The sequence below is a fragment of the Physeter macrocephalus genome, unplaced genomic scaffold (genome assembly GCF_002837175.3).
Source record: "Physeter macrocephalus isolate SW-GA unplaced genomic scaffold, ASM283717v5 random_24, whole genome shotgun sequence".
Taxonomy (NCBI): Eukaryota; Metazoa; Chordata; class Mammalia; order Artiodactyla; family Physeteridae; genus Physeter; species Physeter macrocephalus.
Window position 1 is genome coordinate 94,048 of NW_021145311.1, and position 21,875 is coordinate 115,922.

General features: G+C 54.3%; 1 protein-coding gene across 1 annotated transcript; it reads right to left on the reverse strand.

Annotated features, from left to right (window-relative positions):
* Nucleotides 1–40: 40 nt before the first annotated feature.
* Nucleotides 41–20,599, reverse strand: TNFAIP8L1 (TNF alpha induced protein 8 like 1). Its single transcript, XM_024134079.3, has 2 exons — nucleotides 20,491–20,599; nucleotides 41–3,930 (listed from the first exon to the last, which is right to left on the reverse strand). Exon 2 carries the CDS (start codon nucleotides 3,923–3,925, stop codon nucleotides 3,365–3,367), a length of 561 nt encoding a protein of 186 aa, XP_023989847.1. The 5' UTR covers nucleotides 3,926–3,930; nucleotides 20,491–20,599; the 3' UTR covers nucleotides 41–3,364.
* Between the last annotated feature and the right edge of the window lie 1,276 nt (nucleotides 20,600–21,875).

Here is a 21,875-nt window from a genome sequence, read left to right on the forward strand (position 1 = left end):
CCTACTTCCCTTCGCTGCTGGAGATGGGTTAGCTGCATCGCCCTGGGCACAGGGCCTTTTCTGCAGGCGCAGACTTGCCGGTCCCGAGGCAGCTGGACCTCACCGAGCCCATGGGGCCATGCCCAGCAGAGGGTGAGCGCTCCAGGGCAGACCTGCTCTTCTGCATCCTGTGGTTGGCTCTGCTTATTTTTTTTGAGGTCGGATTGCAGCTCGGTGACTTTAAAAAAGAAACAAAAACCCGCAAGCAAACCAAAATAAATAAACGGTAGCCCCAAAGGCCTCAGCCACTCAGGGGAGCCTGGTCTCCCAACAGCAGGGCCTGGGATCTGACCCCCACTGGACTGTCACCCTGACCTCTTGACTGTGAGGAAAGAAACCGTGCAGCCATGAAGCGGGTCCTTGATGATCAGAATCACCACGTTGGGTCGACTGAGGCCTCTCTGTTCCTGTCACTCACCTGGCCATCCCTCATGCCACCCAGGAGCCCGGTGCTGCTGTGACCCCGCCTGCCCCGGGCCTCAGCGGTGCTGGTGTAGGAATGGCTCCAGAGAGAGGCGCGAGCAAGATGAACAGCTGTTCTCAGAATCACCGAGGGGGACCTTGGGCCCACGGTACTCGGGGCAGGGGCGGGGCACCAGCAGCCTCAGTGGTCAAGCGCACACGATCTGCACCACACCTCGTGAGCAGCTCTGGAGGCACATACGTCCTCGGGGAGGCTCGCTCCAGCGAGCACGGCGACCTGCAGTTCTCAACAGGGCCCAGGAGATGATTGCCCAGGGCCTCCTGCAAAAACCAGGCAGCTGGACACAGGCGGAGACAATGGTGCACCCTGGGCCCTGAGGCGCGTGAGGGCCAGACCCTGGCTGAGAGGCATATTGATTCTTCTATGGTCAGCCTGGAGTCACTTACCACTTCCAAGTACTGGGCGCCAGCAGGGATGCAGAGCGGTAGGTGCAATGTGCTGGGACACAGCAGGGCACCTCTGGACACAGAGAAGCTTCCCCTTTACTCCATGTGATGTGTGCATGTGCCTTTATGGAGCTTTCTGGTGAGCGAAGCTGCCCGGCCCCAGGACCTTTGGTCATGATGAGGAGCTGGACTGAGCCCTGTTTGGGCTGCAGAAGCCAAGCTCTGCCACCCCTGCTAGTCTGCTAGTCTGTCATCCAACGCAGCGGGAATCAAACCTGCCAACAGGCTGCGGGTGTGTGACGTTTATGTGCAACCTTGATTCAAAAGGCAAAACCCTAGGTGGGTGAGAGCAAACTGTCAGATGCTTTTATTTACATAGTTTTGTAGCGCTCTTTGGTTTTTTTAAATTAAATCTCAAGTGTATGAAAAGAGTCCAGACAGGTACAAAGCCTTATCACATGGATATATGCCAGCAGAGCAGAGGGCAAAGGATTTCATGTGGGGCTTCTCGGCGTAATCAAAATGCACGATTGTTCATTTGAAGATGTCTTTTGACCCAAGATAAGAGGGAAAGTTTGCCTTGGAAGTGGAGGGAGGGCAGAGGTAGGAACAGCTGGCTCCTGAGTGAAAGCCTTTGACTTTTTCAGAGCAGCAGAAACCAAACAGAGAAATGCTGCCCTGAATCTGGGGTCCCAATCTATCAGCCAGCCCCGCATGCCGTGGAGAGGCAAAAGGGAGTGGTGGGGACTGTGGCAAAGACAGGCAACCTCTATGCAGCTTCACCACTGGGCAGTGCAGGCGCGTTTTCTAGAGAAATGCCAAGATCAAGATCGGGACGTGCAATTTCCTTGGTTTTAAGTGTTGGCAACTAATTCCAAATGTCTCAAACACTGGATGGGGCTAAGCAAACCCATCTCCTTGCCTAATAAGGCCTGCAGGCCTCCTGTTTGCAGTCTTTGCCCTAAACAGACCAGGTTCTGCAAAAATAGACATCGTTCCCCCCCTCCCCCCGAGTGCCCAAAATAACCTTCCCGGCCCTGACATGGCCAGACCTGCAGCCGGGTTTCGCAGTCTTTTAAAACCCATGCCCACTTCTGACAAATCACAAATACGCTCCCACACCCCAACGTGTCCATCCATGCCCCAAGTTAAGAATCGCCGCACCAGCGTCACCAAAGTCAAGAGTTGTTGAGCAGTTTCTGAGGCCTGTCTTATAAAAACAATTATTTGTGTGTTTGTTTTCCAAATATGAAATCATCATTTAAATACATGCACTTATCTCAGACAGCTTTCCCCTGACGCCCTGCATCGGGGGCGCACTCCGTTCCTCTCCGACGTGGGAGTCTGGGCCACGACGCCGACCAGAGGGAGGAGGCGTCCTCACTGACACACCTGCACCCACTGCGGCCCTCGCGTGGCTCCCAGGGCCCATTTCCTGGTCTGCGGAACAAAGTACCCCAGCCTGGGAGGCTGAAACAACAGAAGCTTGTTTGCTCTCACCTCTGGAGGCCTGAGATCAAGGGGTCGGCGGGGCTGGTTCCCTCTGAGGGCTGTTCCAGGCTCTCTCCCAGCTTCTGGTGGTGGCTGGCAGTCCTTGGTGTTCCTTGTCGTGCAGACACCTCCCCCCAGTCTCTACCGCCACCTTCATATAGCATTGTCCTCTGAGTCTGTGTCCAAATGTCCCCTTCTCATAAGCACACCACTCAGAGTGGATTTGCCACCCCCGCTCCAGTATGAACTCAACTAATTACATCTGTAATCACCCTATTTCTAAATAAGGTCATATTCAGAGGCCCTGGGGCTTAGGACTTCGAGGAACTTGGGGCGGGGGAATAGCTCACTGTGTAATACTCCCTTTCTCCTGGTTCCCCATGACCCTCTCTGCGGGAATGCAAAAGCCCAGGCAACATTATGAAGTGGGAAACTGCCAGCTGTCAGAGACACCAAGTGATTTGAGGGGTTCAGACCGGTGGCTCAAGGGTTATTGTGCAGACGGTGCGCCGGAGAAGACAGTGGTCTCCAAGTGCCCCGGGAGGCCGCTGGCACAGGCAGGCCATGCCGGGCTCCACGCTGAGTTCCTCTCCCCACGGAGACTGGGCCGGAGGAGGAGAGGTGACCTGGGTCCTTAGAGCTGCAGAGGCGTGTGTGTGTGTGTGGACCTGGGTCCTTAGAGCTGCAGAGGCGTGTGTGTGTGTGTGTGTGTGTGTGTGTGTGTGTCGACCTGGGTCCTTAGAGCTGCAGAGGCGTGTGTGTGTGTGTGTACGTGTGTGTGTACCTGGGTCTTTAGAGCTGCAGAGGCGTGTGCGTGCGTGCGTGCATGTGTGTGCGTGTGCGTGTGTGGTGGGGGCGTGGTTTGGGCCAGAGTCAGACTGGGAAAAAAGAGGTTAAAACCGCCCCCGCAAGCCCCGCCCCCAGCGTGACGCGGGAGCAAGGAGGTCGGAGGTCAGGTCGGAGGTCATATGCTCTCCTCATCCAGCAGCCGGGTGAGACCCTCGCAGATCCTGTGCAGGTGGGAGCGGTAGGGCTCAGCCGGGCCGTAGAGCGTGGCGAGGAAGTCGCAGTCAGCCAAGTGGCCGAACACGTGGTTGATGCGGCCGTGGGACTTGGCAGTCAGGTGCGCGCCCGCCGCCTGGTGCAGCAGGTCCCGGCACTCGAGCAGGGCGGCGGCCAGGACGCGCCGGTCGAAGGTGAAGTCCACCTGGTGGAAGCTGACAGCGGTCATGGCCAGGCGGCGCGCCTGCTGCCGGAAGCGCTGCAGCCGCGCCAGCTCCTCGCCGCCCAGCTGCCCGCTGCGCAGCAGGACGCCCAGCTTCACGGCCACCTTGACCAGGTTCTTGACCACCTTCTGGGCCTCCTTGCGGCTGCGGGTGAACTCCTTGGTGGCGCGGTACAGCTCGTCCAGCACCTCGCTGCTGGTGTCGTCGATGAACGCGGCCGCCACCGCCCTGGATGCCATCTTGCTCAGGAGCTTCTTCTGGGCCTGGAGGGCCAGGCTCTTGGTGCTGAAGGTGTCCATCCGCCCTGCGCGGGGGTGGGGACACAGACCCGCCGTCAGCCCGCATGGCCCGGCTGCCAGGGGCTTGCCTGGGCAGGCCGCTAACGTTGGCGACCACCGTCTTCCCAATCCGGGAAATGGGCGCACGCCACCAGCCTATCTCCAGGGGAGCCTGCGTGCCCATTCCACAGACCTACTGTGTGTGCCAGGACTGGGTGTACAGAGCCGACCAGCGAGCCCCTGGGAACACAGCAAGTGCTACCATCCGGGAAGCTGCGAGAGCCCACATAGCACGGGCACCCCAGCAGATCAAGAGGGCCGAGGCTGACCTCCTGGAGGAACAGGTGAGAAAATGGGGAGGGCATCCCAGGAGGGAAGTTCCCCATGCTCCAAGGCCTAGGGGAGGGAAATTCCAAGTAGCAGGAGCACAGAACAGCAGAAACTTGTGAAAAAAATAGCAAAAGCTATTTTTAGGAAAAGCTCGTTTAAAAAATAGCATCCACACTGAAGAGATGATGACCCAAGGGACCCTAAGGGAATTTGTTTCTAAAAAAAGTCAAAGGAATTAATGTGTAATGGTGAAATCTGGGCAGGGCCTTCTGTTCTGGTTTATTACAGGATACTGAATCTAGTTCCCTGTGCTATACTATAGGACCTTGTTGTGTATCCATTCTGTATATGCTCATTTGCATCTGCTAATCCCAAACTCCCAATCCTTCCTTCCCCTACCCACCCTCCCCCTTGGCAAACACAAGTCTGTTCTCTATGTCTGTGAGTCTGTTCTGTTTGGTAGATAACTTCATTTGTGTCCTATTTTAGATTCCACATATAGGTTTTATCATATGGTATTTGTTTTTGTTTTTGACTTACTCCCCTTAGTATGAGAATCTCTAGGTCCATCCATGTTGCTGCAAATGGCATTATTTCATTCTTTTTCATGGCTGAGTAATATTCCATTGTGTATGTGTACCACATCTTATTTATCCATACATCTGTCGATGGACATTTAGGTTGTTTCTGTATCTTGGCTATTGTAAATAGTGCATCTGTGAACATTGGGGTGCATTTACCTTTTTGAATTAGAGTTTTGTCTGGATATATGCCCAAGAGTGGGATTGCTGGATCATATGGCAACACTATTTTTAGTTTTTGAGGAACATCTATACTGTTCTCCATAGTGGCTGCAACAATTTACATTCCCACTAATAGTGCAGGAGGGTTCTCTTTTCTCCACACCCTCTCCAGCATTTGTTATTTGTAGACTTTTTAATGATGGCCATTCTGACCAGTGTAAGGAGATACCTCATTGTAGTTTTGACTTGCGTTTCTCTAATAATTAGCAATGCTGTGCATCTTTTCATGTTACCTGTTGGCCATCTCTATGTTTTCTTTGGAGAAATGTCTATTTAGTCTTCTGCCCGTTTTTTGATTGGGTTGTTTTTTGGTTATTGAGTTGTATGAGCTGTTTGTATATTTTGGAAATTAATGGAAAGGGCCTTCTGAATCCCATTACTTGTGGTCCCTGGTACCAGCCCTGCAAACCCACTGTATCCTTGCTCTGAGTTGAGAAGGGGCTCAAGGTGAGTTATCATGGGCGGCGGGGGGGGGGGTCCAGCTTATCATTCCCCTCATCCTGCAGCTCCATGAGACAGGGTCCCAGCCCAGCCCCTGGGCTGTTCAGGGTGCAGGAGCCTAGGTACCAATCCTCCTGGCCTCCTCACCCCCCTGAGTTTACAACGGACATCCTGAGACCTTAGTCAGGCCCTGAATGATTCAGGGGGGCAGTGACCTGGGTGGGGGTTCCCCAGGGTCATTTGTGGGGTTTCTGGAAACGCATCACTCTGCTGATTCCTCTGATACAGAAATATTGACTTGCATCAGCTTCTGCCCAGGAAAGGGCCAGGGAGGTGGCCAAGGTGAATGGCAGGCTGGCCCTCTGGAAACAGTGACCAGGCCTCCAACCACAGAAGCCGGGACCTCTCTCTGTGCTTTTGTCCTTCCTGCATGGCAGTCTTCCAGATCCCCCAGGCTCTGGAAGCTCCCCTTCCAACCACCTCCTTCCCGCAGCGCCAGAATTCTTCCTACATTGCACATCTGGGCTTAGCCCTTTCCTTGTAAGAACCAGCTGGCAGCTCCTCATGGCTCTCAGGACCAAAGCCCACACCTCATTCTGGCCCCTGCATCTTCCCTGGTGAGCTCCTATACATCCCCCAACACCTTGGCCCCCAAACCCCTGCCTCTTCTCTGGTGGACTCATATACATCCCCCAAAAGCCCTGGCCCCTAAGCCCCTGCCTCTCGCCCTCGCAGGTTCATCCCTCAGCTCAGCCTTGACGCCACCTCCTCTAGAAAGCCACCCCCAAACAGCCAAACTGACAGTGAGACACCTCCTCTGAGCCACAGAGCACCCCAGGCGTCCCCCATCACTGCTCTGCCCCGCTGGCTTTGCTTCTTCCGTGGTCTGCCTCACCGCAGGTCACAGGGGAGGTAATAGGCCTGATTCCTTAACCACTGTGTTTCTGGAGGCTCCGGAAACATCTGCCAAATGAATGAGGGAGCCTGAGACCCACCCCCAGCCCTGACCCGCTGCTGCCCCGGGCTCTGGTGGGAATCCACCCCGACCGCAGCCTCAGGCCAGCCAGACCAGGAATGCCACGTGGGTGCCCACTCAGCCACAGGAACCCCGACAAAGCCCATCTGTGTGTGAGCTCAGACCCCGGGAGAAGTCCCAAGCCTCGGCCGCCCTCTCCCTGCCCACAGAGGTCGGGACGGGCCTGGAGATGAATGACCCAGTCTTCCCTGCTCCCACACCAGCCCCAGACCCTGTACACAAGCTGGGGCAGAGCAGGGGTGCGGGTGACTCAGTGCCGCGTGGCAGTCCCTGAGGAGCGGCCTGTGCCCATTTCATCACTTCAGCCTAGTGTTGTATTCAGCTGGTTGCCCGGTTGCAGAAGAAATTACACAGGCTCAGAGAGGCTGAGCCATTTCCCCAAGGCCACACAGCAACACAGGGACTGCCTGCCCCCACCTCCTCTGCACCCCTACACTCTCTGCCTTACCCAGCTGACTCCTGCGAGTTGCCCTGAGTCTTGGGGGGCTGTCCCCCATGACAAAACCAGCCCCGAAATTTAGGGCCTGCTCCTGGCTCTAACCTCTTGGTCAAGCAACATAACTGCCCTGTGCTTCAGTTTCCCCATCTGTAAAATGGAGGATGGTGGCTGTAAGGAGGGAGAACTAACTCCATCCTAGGGCAGAAGCTTGTGGCCAACCTGAGTGTCCCCCAGGCTATGAGCTTTCCCCGGGCAAGAGGCTGGATGCCACGGCCTGGACTTCTGACCTTCAAGCTCTATGCCATTCAGCTCCCTGAATGTAGAGACCTATTTCTCTGTGATGTTCTCTGGAAAAAAAAGAGCAGCAGCAAGGAATAACTATGCTTCCAGGATGCCCTCTCACCTCTGTTTCTCTAGAACGTTCTATTCCATTCCCTCTACCTAGACCCCTCCCCCACCCATCACTCATCCCGTAAACTCATTCAAGTTTCAGAGTTACTGTCACCTCCTCCTGGAAGACTTCTGGATGCCCCGGGCTGGGCCAGGTGCCCCCTTGGCTCCCGTGGTGCCCGGGGCATCCTCCATCACGGCCCCGAGTACCTTGGTTTCCGTGTCCATCTCCCTGGCCTGACAACGTGGGTAGGGCTGCATCTTTTTTTTTTTTTTTTTTTTTTTTTTGGCTGCGTCGCAGGTCATGTGGGATCTTATTTCCCCAACCAGGGATCAAACCTCTGGCCCCTGCAGTGGAAGTGCAGAGTGCTAACCACTGGACTGCCAGAGAATTCCCCTGCATCTTTCTTGTTCACGCCATGTCTCTGGTGGCCAGCCCAGGGCCTGGTACCCAGCAGACACCCAGTAAGTGTTTGTTGAATGTATGAGGGAAAGGATGTCTGCAAACATTGGAACCCGGTGGGGGGAACTCCCAACTCCCTGGGTCCAGCTCCCCAGTTTACAGATGGACAAATTGAGACTCAGAGAGGAGAAGGCCTTTCCCTGGATCCCAAGGACTCTGGTGCCCAGGTCTTTCTGCCTATTTGGTTGCTGTGTGACCCCAGGCAGGGTTCTGCCTCTTTCTGGGCCTTGACCTTCCACTCTGCAAGTCCTGAGGTCGGGCGTGTTGGTTCAGAGGGGAAGCCTGTCCTGTTTACCAGCTTCAGGAAGAGCCTGGGCCCTCAGCAGCAGTACTGCCCCACACCCACCCTACCAAGCACAGAGGAAAAGGGGCGGGGGGCGGGGGCAGCTGCAGCCTTCCCTCCTGGCCTCCACACTCCTTGCCCCTACTCCCCTTGGGGCAGTCCCCAGACCTGTGACACCTGGACCAGCCCAGCTGCAATGGGTCAGTGGTGTCCCCCCGCCCCCCAGCAGCCGCTGACCCATTGTTCTACCAGAAATGCCTCCATCCAAGCAGCCAGACAGGGAGATGACTGCTTTCCCAGGGGAGCATGCTGGAGACCAAAATAAACCCCAGCCTTCCTTCCTGTCAGCTGCGTTCATCCAAGTCCAAGGGCAGACAAGCCAGGAGGGGCCACGGCAGCCCTTCTGGGGCAGGCCCTTCCCAGGGACAGCGGAGGGGCTCAGCGGCCAGACGGCCAGTGTCCGGGTCCCCTGCCCACCAAATGCCAGATCACCCCACTATCATCACAAGCCAGAAAAGCCCAATAAAGCTTCAGGGGCTCATCTGGAACACTCACTCAGTTGCTCAGTGAGCATTTATGGAGCACCAGTTGTGTCCCAGGCACTGGAGACATAGCAGTGACCAAAAGGGATCCCGTCCCTGCCTTCCAAGGGATCCCAGCCTTCTAGACACCATGCCACCTCCTTATTACAAAAGAATTTGGGTGCCCCCATTTCCCTGAAATGGAATCCACAGGCAGTACCGTCTGTCTCCACCCGCTGGTATAAAAATAAAATTAATATGTGGTGATAAAGGTGAGGGCGGTTGTACAGGGAGGAGCTCTGGAATTTTTTTTTTTTAATTTTTAAATTATTTTTTTTAAGATTTTTTTTTTTTTTGATGTGGACCATTTTAAAAGTCTTTATTGAATTTGTTACAGTATTGCTTCTGTTTTGGTTTTTTGGCTGCGAGGCATGTGGGATCTTAGCTCCCCGACCAGGGATCGAACCCGCACCTCCTGCATTGGAAGGTGAAGTCTTAACCACTGGACCACCAGGGAAGTCCCTAATTTTTTAATTTAAAAAATTGCTTTTCAAACCCACGCCCCCTGTCAGTGGAGGCGCAGAGTCTTAAAGAACCACTGGACCACCAGGGAAGTCCCTGGAATGTTTCATGTTCTGTGTCTCCATCTGGGTCTACATAATGTAAAAAGTCATCGAGCTGGATGGTTACAAAGAAATGTGAATACACTAAAACCCAGAAAACTGTAAACTTTCAAAGGGTAGATTTTATGGTATGTGAGTTATATCTTGATTTTAAAAAATCTGACATTTCTCCAAGGAAGATATATAAATGGCCAATAAGCAAGTGAAAAGATGCTCAGCATCACTGGCTACTAGGAAAACAGAAGTCAAAATCATAATGATACATCACCTCACCCCCACTAGGATGGCCGTTTCAAAAAGACAGACAAAAGGGCTGGCAAGGATGGGAGAAACTGGAGCCCCTCATCCGCGGCTGGCAGGAATGGTGCAGCCGCCGTGGAAAACAGTTTTTTGGCAGTTCCTCAAACAAACACAGAGTTAGCACATGACCCAGCAGTTATGCTCCTAAGTACTTACCCCAAAGAGATGAAAACATACGTACACATAAAAACACATAAAAACGTATACACACATGGGCATAGCAGCATGATTCGTAATAGCCAAAAAGTGGAAACAACCCAAATGCCCACCAACAGGTAAATGGACATATTGTGGTCCATCCACACACTGGGATGTTATTCAGTCATAAAAATGAGTGAAGCACTGACACTCACTACAACGTGGATGGACCTTGAGAACACAATCCTCAGTGAGAGAAGCCAGACACAGAAGGACTGCTGATGGGGATGGGATTTCTTTTGGGGGTGGCAGAATGTTCTGGAATGTGAGCACTTTAAAATAGTGAATTTTACAATATGTGAATTCTATGTCATCAAGCTGAACACTTACTGTATATATATCAAGTGTATATAGTTTATACCTTTGTGCACCTTACTCTCTATATTTTATGCCTCATTTAAAAAACGTTAAATAAATTGGGACTTCCCTGACAGTCCACTGGTTAAGACTCCCCGCTTCCACTGCAGGGGGTGAGGGTTGGATCCCTGGTCGGGGAACTAAGATCCCACGTGCCGCGCAGCACGGCCAAAAAAAAAGTTAAATAAATTAAAAAATGTAAAAATCAGGATTTGGCCCAAGCAGTAATACAAACAGAAATAAAAGGATTACAGGGACTTCCCTGATGGCGCAGCGGCTACGAATCCACTTGCCAATGCAGGGGACACGGGTTCAAGCCCTGGTCCAGGAAGATCCCACATGCCACGGAGCAACTAAGCCCATGCGCCACAACTACTGAGCCCATGAGCCACAACTACTGAGCCCATGAGCCACAACTACTGAAGCCCATAGACCTAGAGCCCGTGCTCCGCAACAAGAGAAGCCCCCACTCGCCGAAACTAGAGAAAGCCTGCACGCAGCGACGAAGACACAATGCAGCCAAAGATAAATAAATAATAAATAATTTTTTTTTAAAAACGAAAAGTATTACACAAGTGGAGATTTGCAAATCACTTCCACCTGGCCAGGCACATGGTACATGCTCAATACATGTTTGATTAAAAAAGAATTTTCCTGGGACTTCCCCAGTGGTCCAGTGGTTGGGACTCCGCACTCCCAATGCAGGGGGCCCAGGTTCAATCCCTGGCCAGGGAACTAGATCCCACATACCGCAACTAAAGATCCCACATGCAGCAACGAAGATCCCGTGGGCCTCAACTAAGACCTGGTGCAGCCAAATAAATACACAAAGAAGTATTAAAATTTTTTTTTCCTCCTTAAAAGCTCAGGCCCACTGCACTCAATGATGGAGTGCATCTGTCAGAGGTTTGCCCCATACAGGGCATCGCAGGGAACACGTAGCTACAAATTTCTATCAAAAAAGAGCTCCGGGGCTTCCCTGGTGGCGCAGTGGTTGAGAGTCCGCCTGCCGATGCAGGGGACGCCGGTTCGTGCCCCGGTCCGGGAAGATCCCACATGCCGCGGAGCGGCTGGGCCCGTGAGCCATGGCCGCTGAGCCTGCGCGTCTGGAGCCTGTGCTCCGCCAACGGGAGAGGCAACAACAGTAAGAGGCCTGTGTACCGGAAAAAAAAAAAAAGGAGCTCCATCTTCCCTTGATTTACCCAGGAGTTGCATTTCAGGAAAATTCACTGAATATTGAAACCCCTAGTCATTGGTTTCTGTTTCTGGCAGGACATTAGGATGTTGTGAGGGCCAGGGGCTGCCCTGAGCGTGGCCAGACGCCTAGTACCTTGGTCCCTGCCCCCCAAATGCTAGCATATCCTGTTATTATCATAAGTGGGAGGGGAAAAAAAGCCCTCTGAATTTCCGAAATGGCCCCCTAAGAGGTGTTGCCCCTGCTGGAAGGGGGAGGCACCAGGAAGCAGTGAATGTGGAAATAAACAGGATAATTTCAGGGACAGATAAGGCCCGGGGGTGGGGGGCAGTGACAGCCAGGGACGGCAGGTGACCTAGGCTGGGTGGTCAGGAGGGGCCCTCTGATGTGGAGCCCCTGGAGCTGGGGCTGGAAGGACAGGGTCTGGGGGAGCGTGAGCCAGGCAGAGGGAACGGCTGGTGCAAAGGCCCTGGGGCAGGAAAGTGACAGGGAGGAAACAGGAGGCTGGTCCACAGCCCCTAAGGAGGGCACTGTCCAGGCCCTCCCACAGCTCTGAGGTCTCCCCTCCATGACCTCAGACAAGCCCCAGCCCCTGGAGACACTTTCCCGTCTGTGAAATGGGTGTCTAGTCACTGAGTCCCTGGCTCTGCTGATTGCTGCCCTGCACCCCACATTCTTCCCAGAACCTCAGCCCTCTGTCCACGCTCAAACTTTCACCCTCTGCCAACCCCACTTTGTCTTTTTGACTCTGACCTTTGTTCCCATCCCCATTTTGGACACTCCAGCTCCCAAACTGGCCACAGACAGTGGAGCCTCGGGTTGCTCTAGACTTGACAGCATCCTTTCCCCGCACAGGCAAAGGTGGGCTTGGAGGGAGGGTGGGGTGGAAGAAGGACTGAGGCTCACTCCTGTGAGCCTCCCCCAAGGGGAAGGGCACACAGCAGTGGACGGCACTGGCCCCAGTGGACCTCGTTCCTCCCAGTCCCTTCTGTCCCCAAACTCTGGAGCAGGACCAACCTTCCCGCTCCCCACATCAATGACCTCCCCTCCTTCATCTCCCCTCTTGCTGTCCCTGCAACATGCTAGGCATGGTCCAGTCTCAGGGCCTCTGCCAGGCCCTGCCAGCTGGGAGGCCCAGGTGGGGAGACTCCTCCCATGGCCCCCCATCCAACCCAGGTCACAGGTGCGCTGGGGTGGCCCCTCAACCCACACACTCCCAGTGTTGGATGCTAGGTGTGGGGGTGATGGGGATTCCACAGGGCAGAAGATCCTGCTTCCCAGGGTCCCCAGTGCCCCCCGGGTGCACCGTGAATGCTGTGTCCCACCCTATTCACTAAGCGCTGGAAAATTCTTAGCCACCAGCTTTCCAGGAAAAATAAATATAGGCATGTAGGTACATACATATGTTTACCATAAATGTTCCTGACATAAAGGATGTGCCCCATGCAACTTACAGACATAAGAAAGGATTTTGCACGGGTGAATTTCACACCCAACCGAGGCTCAGTATGTGTTCTTGGTGAGTTTTGCCAAACTGGTACCAGTAGCCAATCTATAGTTGCTACGGAGAAAGGAGAGCAGTCTGACACTGATGTCGCTGGATGGTCTCTTTCATACGAACAAGGAGAATTCGGATTTCACTCACTCACTTATCAGCCAAGTGAGCGACTTCTTTGCCGAATCCGATGGCAGTTTTCGAATAGTGAGAGAATATTCCCTCGGTGCTTTTGTGCTATTCACAAGGAAGCAGCTAGAGACATGCCACCCTTTAAAATTTAATTTTCATTATTGACATTTCCTGAAGTTAGACCAGGGGTGGCAAATTCTGGCCTGCTGCCTGTTTTTGTAAATAAGTAAATAAAGTTTTATTAGCACGTGCCACGCCCATTCATGTCCTATTGGAACACAGCCTTGAAGAGAGGCAACAGAGGCAGAACAGCTGGCAAAGCCAAAAATATTTACTATCGAAGATCCCACATGCCGCGGAGCGGCTGGGCCCGTGAGCCATGGCCGCTGAGCCTGCGCGTCTGGAGCCTGTGCTCTGCAATGGGAGACGCCACAACAGTGAGAGGCCTGTGTACCGGAAAAAAAAAAAAAAGGAGCTCCATCTTCCCTTGATTTACCCAGGAGTTGCATTTCAGGAAAATTCACTGAATATTGAAACCCCTAGTCATTGGTTTCTGTTTCTGGCAGGACATTAGGATGTTGTGAGGGCCAGGGGCTGCCCTGAGCGTGGCCAGACGCCTAGTACCTTGGTCCCTGCCCCCCAAATGCTAGCATATCCTGTTATTATCATAAGTGGGAGGGGAAAAAAAGCCCTCTGAATTTCCGAAATGGCCCCCTAAGAGGTGTTGCCCCTGCTGGAAGGGGGAGGCACCAGGAAGCAGTGAATGTGGAAATAAACAGGATAATTTCAGGGACAGATAAGGCCCGGGGGTGGGGGGCAGTGACAGCCAGGGACGGCAGGTGACCTAGGCTGGGTGGTCAGGAGGGGCCCTCTGATGTGGAGCCCCTGGAGCTGGGGCTGGAAGGACAGGGTCTGGGGGAGCGTGAGCCAGGCAGAGGGAACGGCTGGTGCAAAGGCCCTGGGGCAGGACAGTGACAGGGAGGAAACAGGAGGCTGGTCCACAGCCCCTAAGGAGGGCACTGTCCAGGCCCTCCCACAGCTCTGAGGTCTCCCCTCCATGACCTCAGACAAGCCCCAGCCCCTGGAGACACTTTCCCGTCTGTGAAATGGGTGTCTAGTCACTGAGTCCCTGGCTCTGCTGATTGCTGCCCTGCACCCCACATTCTTCCCAGAACCTCAGCCCTCTGTCCACGCTCAAACTTTCACCCTCTGCCAACCCCACTTTGTCTTTTTGACTCTGACCTTTGTTCCCATCCCCATTTTGGACACTCCAGCTCCCAAACTGGCCACAGACAGTGGAGCCTCGGGTTGCTCTAGACTTGACAGCATCCTTTCCCCGCACAGGCAAAGGTGGGCTTGGAGGGAGGGTGGGGTGGAAGAAGGACTGAGGCTCACTCCTGTGAGCCTCCCCCAAGGGGAAGGGCACACAGCAGTGGACGGCACTGGCCCCAGTGGACCTCGTTCCTCCCAGTCCCTTCTGTCCCCAAACTCTGGAGCAGGACCAACCTTCCCGCTCCCCACATCAATGACCTCCCCTCCTTCATCTCCCCTCTTGCTGTCCCTGCAACATGCTAGGCATGGTCCAGTCTCAGGGCCTCTGCCAGGCCCTGCCAGCTGGGAGGCCCAGGTGGGGAGACTCCTCCCATGGCCCCCCATCCAACCCAGGTCACAGGTGCGCTGGGGTGGCCCCTCAACCCACACACTCCCAGTGTTGGATGCTAGGTGTGGGGGTGATGGGGATTCCACAGGGCAGAAGATCCTGCTTCCCAGGGTCCCCAGTGCCCCCCGGGTGCACCGTGAATGCTGTGTCCCACCCTATTCACTAAGCGCTGGAAAATTCTTAGCCACCAGCTTTCCAGGAAAAATAAATATAGGCATGTAGGTACATACATATGTTTACCATAAATGTTCCTGACATAAAGGATGTGCCCCATGCAACTTACAGACATAAGAAAGGATTTTGCACGGGTGAATTTCACACCCAACCGAGGCTCAGTATGTGTTCTTGGTGAGTTTTGCCAAACTGGTACCAGTAGCCAATCTATAGTTGCTACGGAGAAAGGAGAGCAGTCTGACACTGATGTCGCTGGATGGTCTCTTTCATACGAACAAGGAGAATTCGGATTTCACTCACTCACTTATCAGCCAAGTGAGCGACTTCTTTGCCGAATCCGATGGCAGTTTTCGAATAGTGAGAGAATATTCCCTCGGTGCTTTTGTGCTATTCACAAGGAAGCAGCTAGAGACATGCCACCCTTTAAAATTTAATTTTCATTATTGACATTTCCTGAAGTTAGACCAGGGGTGGCAAATTCTGGCCTGCTGCCTGTTTTTGTAAATAAGTAAATAAAGTTTTATTAGCACGTGCCACGCCCATTCATGTCCTATTGGAACACAGCCTTGAAGAGAGGCAACAGAGGCAGAACAGCTGGCAAAGCCAAAAATATTTACTATCTGACCCTTTATAGAAAAAGCTTGGGTACTTCCCTGGTGGCGCAGTGGTTAAGAATCCACCTGCCAATGCAGGGGACACAGGTTCGAGCCCTGGTCCGGGAAGAACCCACATGCCACGGAGCAACTAAGCCCGTGCACCACAACTACAGAGCTGTGCTCTAGAGCCCGCAAGCCACAACTACTGATGCCTGCGTGCCACAACTACTGAAGCCCGTGCGCCTAGAGCCCGTGCTCCACAACAAGAGAAGCCACTGCAATGAGAAGCCCGCGCACCGCAACGAAGAGTAGCCCCACTCGCCGCAACTAGAGAAAGCCCACACAAAGCAACGAAGACCCAACCCAGCCAAAAATAAATAAATAAATAAATAAATTTTAAAAAAAGATTGGCCAATCTCCGGATTAGATGATGACAGAACAATATATCAAACCCTGATCTGTAGCATTTGTCAATTTCCATGGTGTAAATTCTCTCACCACGGCCAATTTCAAGCTTCCAACTTGAACATGGAGTTGGGCAGAACTGCTCACCATCTCCACCAAACAGATACACTAGACGAAAATAACCTCAAGAGCATAGATCCTTGCAAAGTGCAGTAAAATAATTAGAAATTAGGATTTTTGACCTTTGCTTTTTTATAAGTTGTGCGGAAGTATATGTCACATACCATAAAATTCACCCTTTAAAGTGTACAATTCAGTGTTTTTATATATTCACAGAGCTGGGTAACCATCACAACTATTTAATTCCGGAACATTCTCACCACTCCAAAAAGAAAAAAAGCCACTAATTTACTTTCTGCCTCTATGGATTTGCCTATTTTTCTTATAAAAAGAGTCACCCACTATGTGGTCTTATGTGTCTGGCTTCTCTCACTAAGTGTCATGTTTTCAAGGCTCAGGGCTTAACTCCTTTTTTTTTTTAAAGGGGTTTTCTTTTTTAATTAATTAATTTTATTTTTGGCTGCGTTGGGTCTTCGTTGCTGCGCGCGGGCTTTCTCTAGTTGCGGCGAGCGGGAGCTACTCTTCGTTGAGGTGCGCGGGCTTCTCATTGCAGTGGCTTCTCTTTGTTGTGGAGCACGGGCTCTAGGCGTGCGGGCCTCAGTAGTTGTAGCTCACGGGTCTTGGTTGCCCCGCGGCATGTGGGATCTTCCCCGACCAGGGCTTGAACCCGTGTCCCCTGGATCGGCAGGCGTATTGTTAACCACTGCACCACCAGGGTAGTCCCAGGGCTTCACTCCTTTATATGGCTGAATAATATTCCATATCTTTGGTGGGGGGGGTTCTTTTTCTTTTTTTTGGCCGTGCCAAGAGGCTTGTGGGACCTTAGTTCCCAGCCCAGGGATTGAACCTGCACCCTCGGCAGTGAAAGCGCCGAGTCCTAACCACTGGACCGCCAGGGAGTTCCCATCCATACCTTTGTTTTAAATATAATGTATTTAACTGTAAGTTCATAGTATGTCTTTTTTTTTTAAATTTATTTTTCCAGTTTTATTGATGGTCTGTCCTTTTTAATAATGGTGATGTTAACAACGGGGTCGCGAAATTCCTGACAATACAGCAAGTGGCTCTCGTGAGCGGGGGTGGGGAGGGCGGATGCTGGCTTCAGCATGCCACTGGTCCACGGAGCAGCCCGCCCTCCACATGAATTCTTTATGTCACAACAAAGGGCGTCAATAATTGATGGACCCCCTCAGCGGGGCCTCCTCCCTCAGCCCCTGCTGCAGCAGCCCAGGGTGGCTTCAGGGGCTCCAAGTCTCCGCCCACCTGGCAAATGCCCCCACGGTCCTGGTTCCCACACTATTACCCTCTGCCAGCATGAGGGCACCCACTGCTTCCAGACCTTTATCAACCATCACTCAGACCTCACAGTTGGTGCCCATTTTGATATGGCAAAAGGGGGGACCTGCTTTTCTGAGGTGGGGGGGAAGATACCAGTGGTTTTCAAACCGGGTTCCCCAGAGCCCTCGGGGGCCACCCCAAGGATGGGCAGGGTCTGGCTGCCTGCCAGGCTGCGGTGGGAGTTGGGACACTTTCAACTGTGGTCAGATCTCCACTGAAGAAATAGCTGGGATGGGGTGGCGGGGGGACACCAGTGGGCAAAAATGAATGTTGGGAGACCATATCCCACTCCTCTACAGAGAAAGACAGGACAGGCTGAGGCTCAAGCTGAGTAAAAGTTTTTTTTTTTTGGCCGCACTGCGTGCCTCTTAGGATCTTAGTTCCCCAACCAGGGATCAAACCCAGGCCCACAGCAGTGAAAGCATGGAATCCTAACCACTGGACCTCCAGGGAATTCCCAAGTAAACGATTTTTAACAGCAAGTGGAGGAGGCTGGAGGGTCACCTGGCAGGAATGTGGATGCAGCCCCTACATAAGTCCGGGCTCCACCCACTTCTCACCGCCCCACAGCCTCCATCTTGGTCCCCTGGGTCCTGCCCTCTCACCCTACAGTCTGTCCTCTCCGTAGCAGCCGCCAGAGGGCGCCAGTGAGCACCCAAGTCAGGTCCTCCCCCTCTTCTGCCCACAGCCCTTCAGGGAGCCCTCCTCCCTTGGGGTAAAAGCCCAAGTCCTCCCCATGGCTCACAAGACCCTGCACGACCTGCCCCGTTCCCTCCCTGCCCTCCCCTCCTCCCTCTCTCCCCCTCGCTCACTCTGCTCCATCCACACGGGTCTCCTCACTGTTCCTCCAACACGCCAGGCATGGTGCTGCCCCAGGGCCTTTGCACGAGCTGTGCCCTCTGCTTGGATTGCTCTTCCCCCCAGGTCTCCACATGGCCATTTCTTTCTTGCCACTGAATTTCAGCTCAAATGTCAGCCCAAGCTCAGGGCTCCTCAGGAGGCCCTCCCAGATCCCCCATCTAAACTAATTTCCCCATCAATCTGTCTCTCCACTCCTTCATGCAATTACACCTAACCCTAATGACTTTTCTGGATGAATGTCCATCTCTCCCAACCCCAGTCTGTGAACTGAGTGGGGGGTGGGGGACACCAGATGGGCCTTGGTCATTGCCAGGTCCTTGGCGCCCTGCACCAGGTTTGGCTTACAGTAGGGGCTCAGAACCAGTTGTTGAATGAATAGATGACCTCCCAGCACCAGAGGGGCACAGAGTCAGATATCTCGTCCAAGGGCCCCATTGTCCAGCCAGGGAAACTGAGGCCCCGAGAAAAACAGATATCCCAAGGTCACACAGCAGCACAGCACGAACCCTTCTGGAAGGGGCTCCCCCCCAGTGGACACTCCCCAACCTCCACTGCCTCACTGGACAGAAGGGAAAAGTGAGGCCTGGAAGATGGGGCCTTAGAAGATCCCAAGGACTCTTGGGCCAGAGGTGCCTCTCTGAATCCCTCAGGTGGTGGGATTCCAGGGGAAGTTGTCTCATGGAGGGGTGTATGTGGGGGATTCTGGGGTAAAAGCCCAAGTTCTCTGTAACTGGGCCAAGTCCTGCCTGTCTCTAGGTCCCCATCTCAGTCTGTAACACCTGGGACTGAACCTGCACAAGCATGTGTCGTTTCTTCAGCATCTGCCTCTGGGGCTGTTTCCATGACAACAGATGGAGTTTTGTCCTAGGCACCCTCTGGTGGCCCCATTTGACAGACAGGGACACTGAGGCCTCCTGAACCCATCACATCAGATCACCAAGCAACCAAAAGGACCCTCCCCTACCCAGGCCTCAGATGAGGAAACTGAGGCTCAGGGGGCACCTGACCTGCCCAAGGCCACACAGCAGAAGGGGATACTACAGAGCCTTCAATCTGCACCTGCCTGACTGGTTACTTCACTTAGGGACCCCTGCCCCCCATCAGAGTGGGGTGTGAGTCCCTGACTCGCCCCCCTCCAAGAGGTCTGGGCACTCACCCACCACCTGCGTCCCAGGCCACCAAGCCTGCCAAGTGGGAGAAGCTCAGCCCAGGTGTTCACGTGGCCGGGGTGACAGTTCTTTGTTCCGGTTTCCATAGGTACAGCGTCCCTGGGCTGGCTCCTCCTCCGCCCCTCCCAGCCGCCCAGCCCTGGCCTGGCAGTCCCTTGGCCCAGCCCATCTAGGCAACTTGTTATGTTTTAAAGTTGGCGCCTGTGCACCTGTCATGGAGGTACAGGGAACAGCCTGTGCAAAGGCCCTGAGGCAGGATGGTGCCTGGCGCGTTGGTGGAATGTGGAGGCTGTGTGGCTGGAGCAGAGTGAGTAAGGGGGAGAGAGGGAGGAGGTGGAGGCCAGGTAGAGACTTGCAGGGTCCACATTCCTGCATTTAATTCTGGAAGTTGCCCTCACCCCCAGGGAGTTATGTCCCTCAGACAGGAAACTGAGGCTTGGAGAATTGAATCACTCGTTCAAGGTACCAGTGATAAGTGGCAGAGCAGGAACCCAGGTTTGTCTGATTCCGAGGTCTGAGCTTGGGCTGAACCAACCCAATCACTGGGCTGAACTGCCCTCACCCTGCTATGGCACCCCCCCCACCCAGGGCATCCACCTCCCCCAGCTGGGCTCAGACCTGCTCAGGAAGTAACCTCAGAGGCCTGTTTACAGCTGGGGCTGCTCCTCCTCCAGGAGAGCCCCCCAGGAGAGAGGAGGTAGTGATGCATGCAGATCTGGGTCAGGTCAACCGCCAGTTACCTCAGCGACAAAGGTCCCAATTCACAGCTGGCAAAACTGAGGCCAAGGCTTCAGGCCACTGGGGAGCTCCCAGGTGGCCAGTCTGGGTGGGCCTGGCTCTTGACTGTCTCGGCTGCCTGGACCAGCCAGAAGTCTCACTCATTCCCACCTCCACGCCTCTGGCCTGGCTGCCCACCACCTGGAATGCCCTCCTAGCTCCGGAATCTGGCCCTGGCACCTGGTGCCCTGCACTGTGAAAGGGGGCAGAGTCCATCAGAGTCCTCTTGTTGGGGGGAGGGGGGTGCTGGTCCCAGAGCACCACCCCAAGCCAGGGTGAGCAGTTCAGACCCAGGATGCCTCCCCATAACCCACACATCAAGAGAGTGACAGGAAGACAGAGTGAAAGGGAGAAACGGAGAGGGAGAGGGAAACAGACAGAAGGGGGGGTCAGGGACATAGGGGGCGAGAGAAACAGAGAGGCCAGGTGGCCCCCGAGATTGAGCCGAGATTGGGGGGCGCCCCGGCACCGCTCGCTCACCTGCTCTCTGGGACTCCGTCGTCAGTCCGACGGTCAGGGCTCTGTCCGGCCGCCTCCGAGGGGGCTTTGCTGTGGCCGCGAGACTCCTGCCTGAGGACTGGGACCCGGCGGGGCGGGGCAGGAAGCTCGACCCCGCCCTCCAACTGCCCCGCCCCTCTGAGCGGCCCCGCCCCCGCCCGCGCGCAAGGGACCTTCAGGGACCCTTTGGGGGGGAGGGTAGGGGCGGGCGAAGACGTAGGCTCAGCCAATGGCAGCGCGGGCGATGTACGAAGAGTCCAATGGGAGCAGGTCGCCGCGTGGGAGGAGTGGGACCTGGGGCGGGGCCAGGCAGCTCTGGGAGATTCCTCCGGAATCACGAAAGGGGCCGGATGCGAGGGGAGAGGCCAACCCCGGGCCCCGTCCAAGAAATGAGAGGAAGGAGACTTAAAGTCGAAAACAGAGAGAGTTGGTGGTCGGGGAGAGAAAGAGAGCCAAAAAGAAAAACAGAACAGCCGCGTGGCTCTGGGAAGGCCCCTTTATACCCCTGGGACTCCGTTTAAAGTACAGCCCCGGGGAACACTTTACAGCAGAAGAACCTGGGAGCTCCTTAAACATGTAGATTGCTATACCTCCCAGACGGGCTGAATCTGACCCAAGGTTGAAGATAAATCTTTCTGGGTTGCGGGTGAGGTTTGTGGCAGTTGCTACGTGGACGGACCCTGGAGACCCCACCAGGGGACTTCCCAGATCTAGCCTCGGTGTCCGTGGGAATAAACCAGCGATACGCAAGAGCCTCCAGGCCGCCAGCGGGTGGGGCAGTGGGGACAGCTGGGGCCCCCGGAGGATGCAGCTGTGAGTCCTGGGAACCGGGCCCAGTAGCAGCTCCCAGCTCCCCTGCTGCCCCATTTCCTCCCTGCATCCCCAACCCTGGGTCCCAGTTGCGGCTATAGGACCAGGGGGGCCACAGCAGTCTGGACAACCAATGTATGTGGAGTCCTGCCCTGCACGTGCGGATACACAACCCTGGCACAGACCTCATGAGGCAAAAATAAATGAAATGTCTCTTTATCTCATTCCCCCCTTTTTCTTTTTGGACAGGGTACTGAGGCCCAGAGAGTGGAAGTGACTTGCCTGAGGACATGCAGGCACAAGTGGCAGGGCCAGGATTCAAACCCAGGAATGTTTGTCCTACCTCCTCCCATCCACAGCCAGGTACTACCCTCTCCTGAGTTCAGGGTTTCTCATCCGGGGCACTATGTATTGGCATTTGGGGTCGATAATTCCTATGCACTATGACATGGGAATAATAAAACCTACAGGTCCACAAATAAGCATGGATAAGGGGAGTTCCCTGGTGGTCCAGTGGTTAGAACTCCACACTTTCACTGCCGAGGGCACAGGTTCAA

Excerpts from the sequence above, each read along its gene's own strand:
- TNFAIP8L1 (XM_024134079.3), bottom strand. The coding sequence starts at position 3,925 with ATGGACACCTTCAGCACCAAGAGCCTGGCCCTCCAGGCCCAGAAGAAG.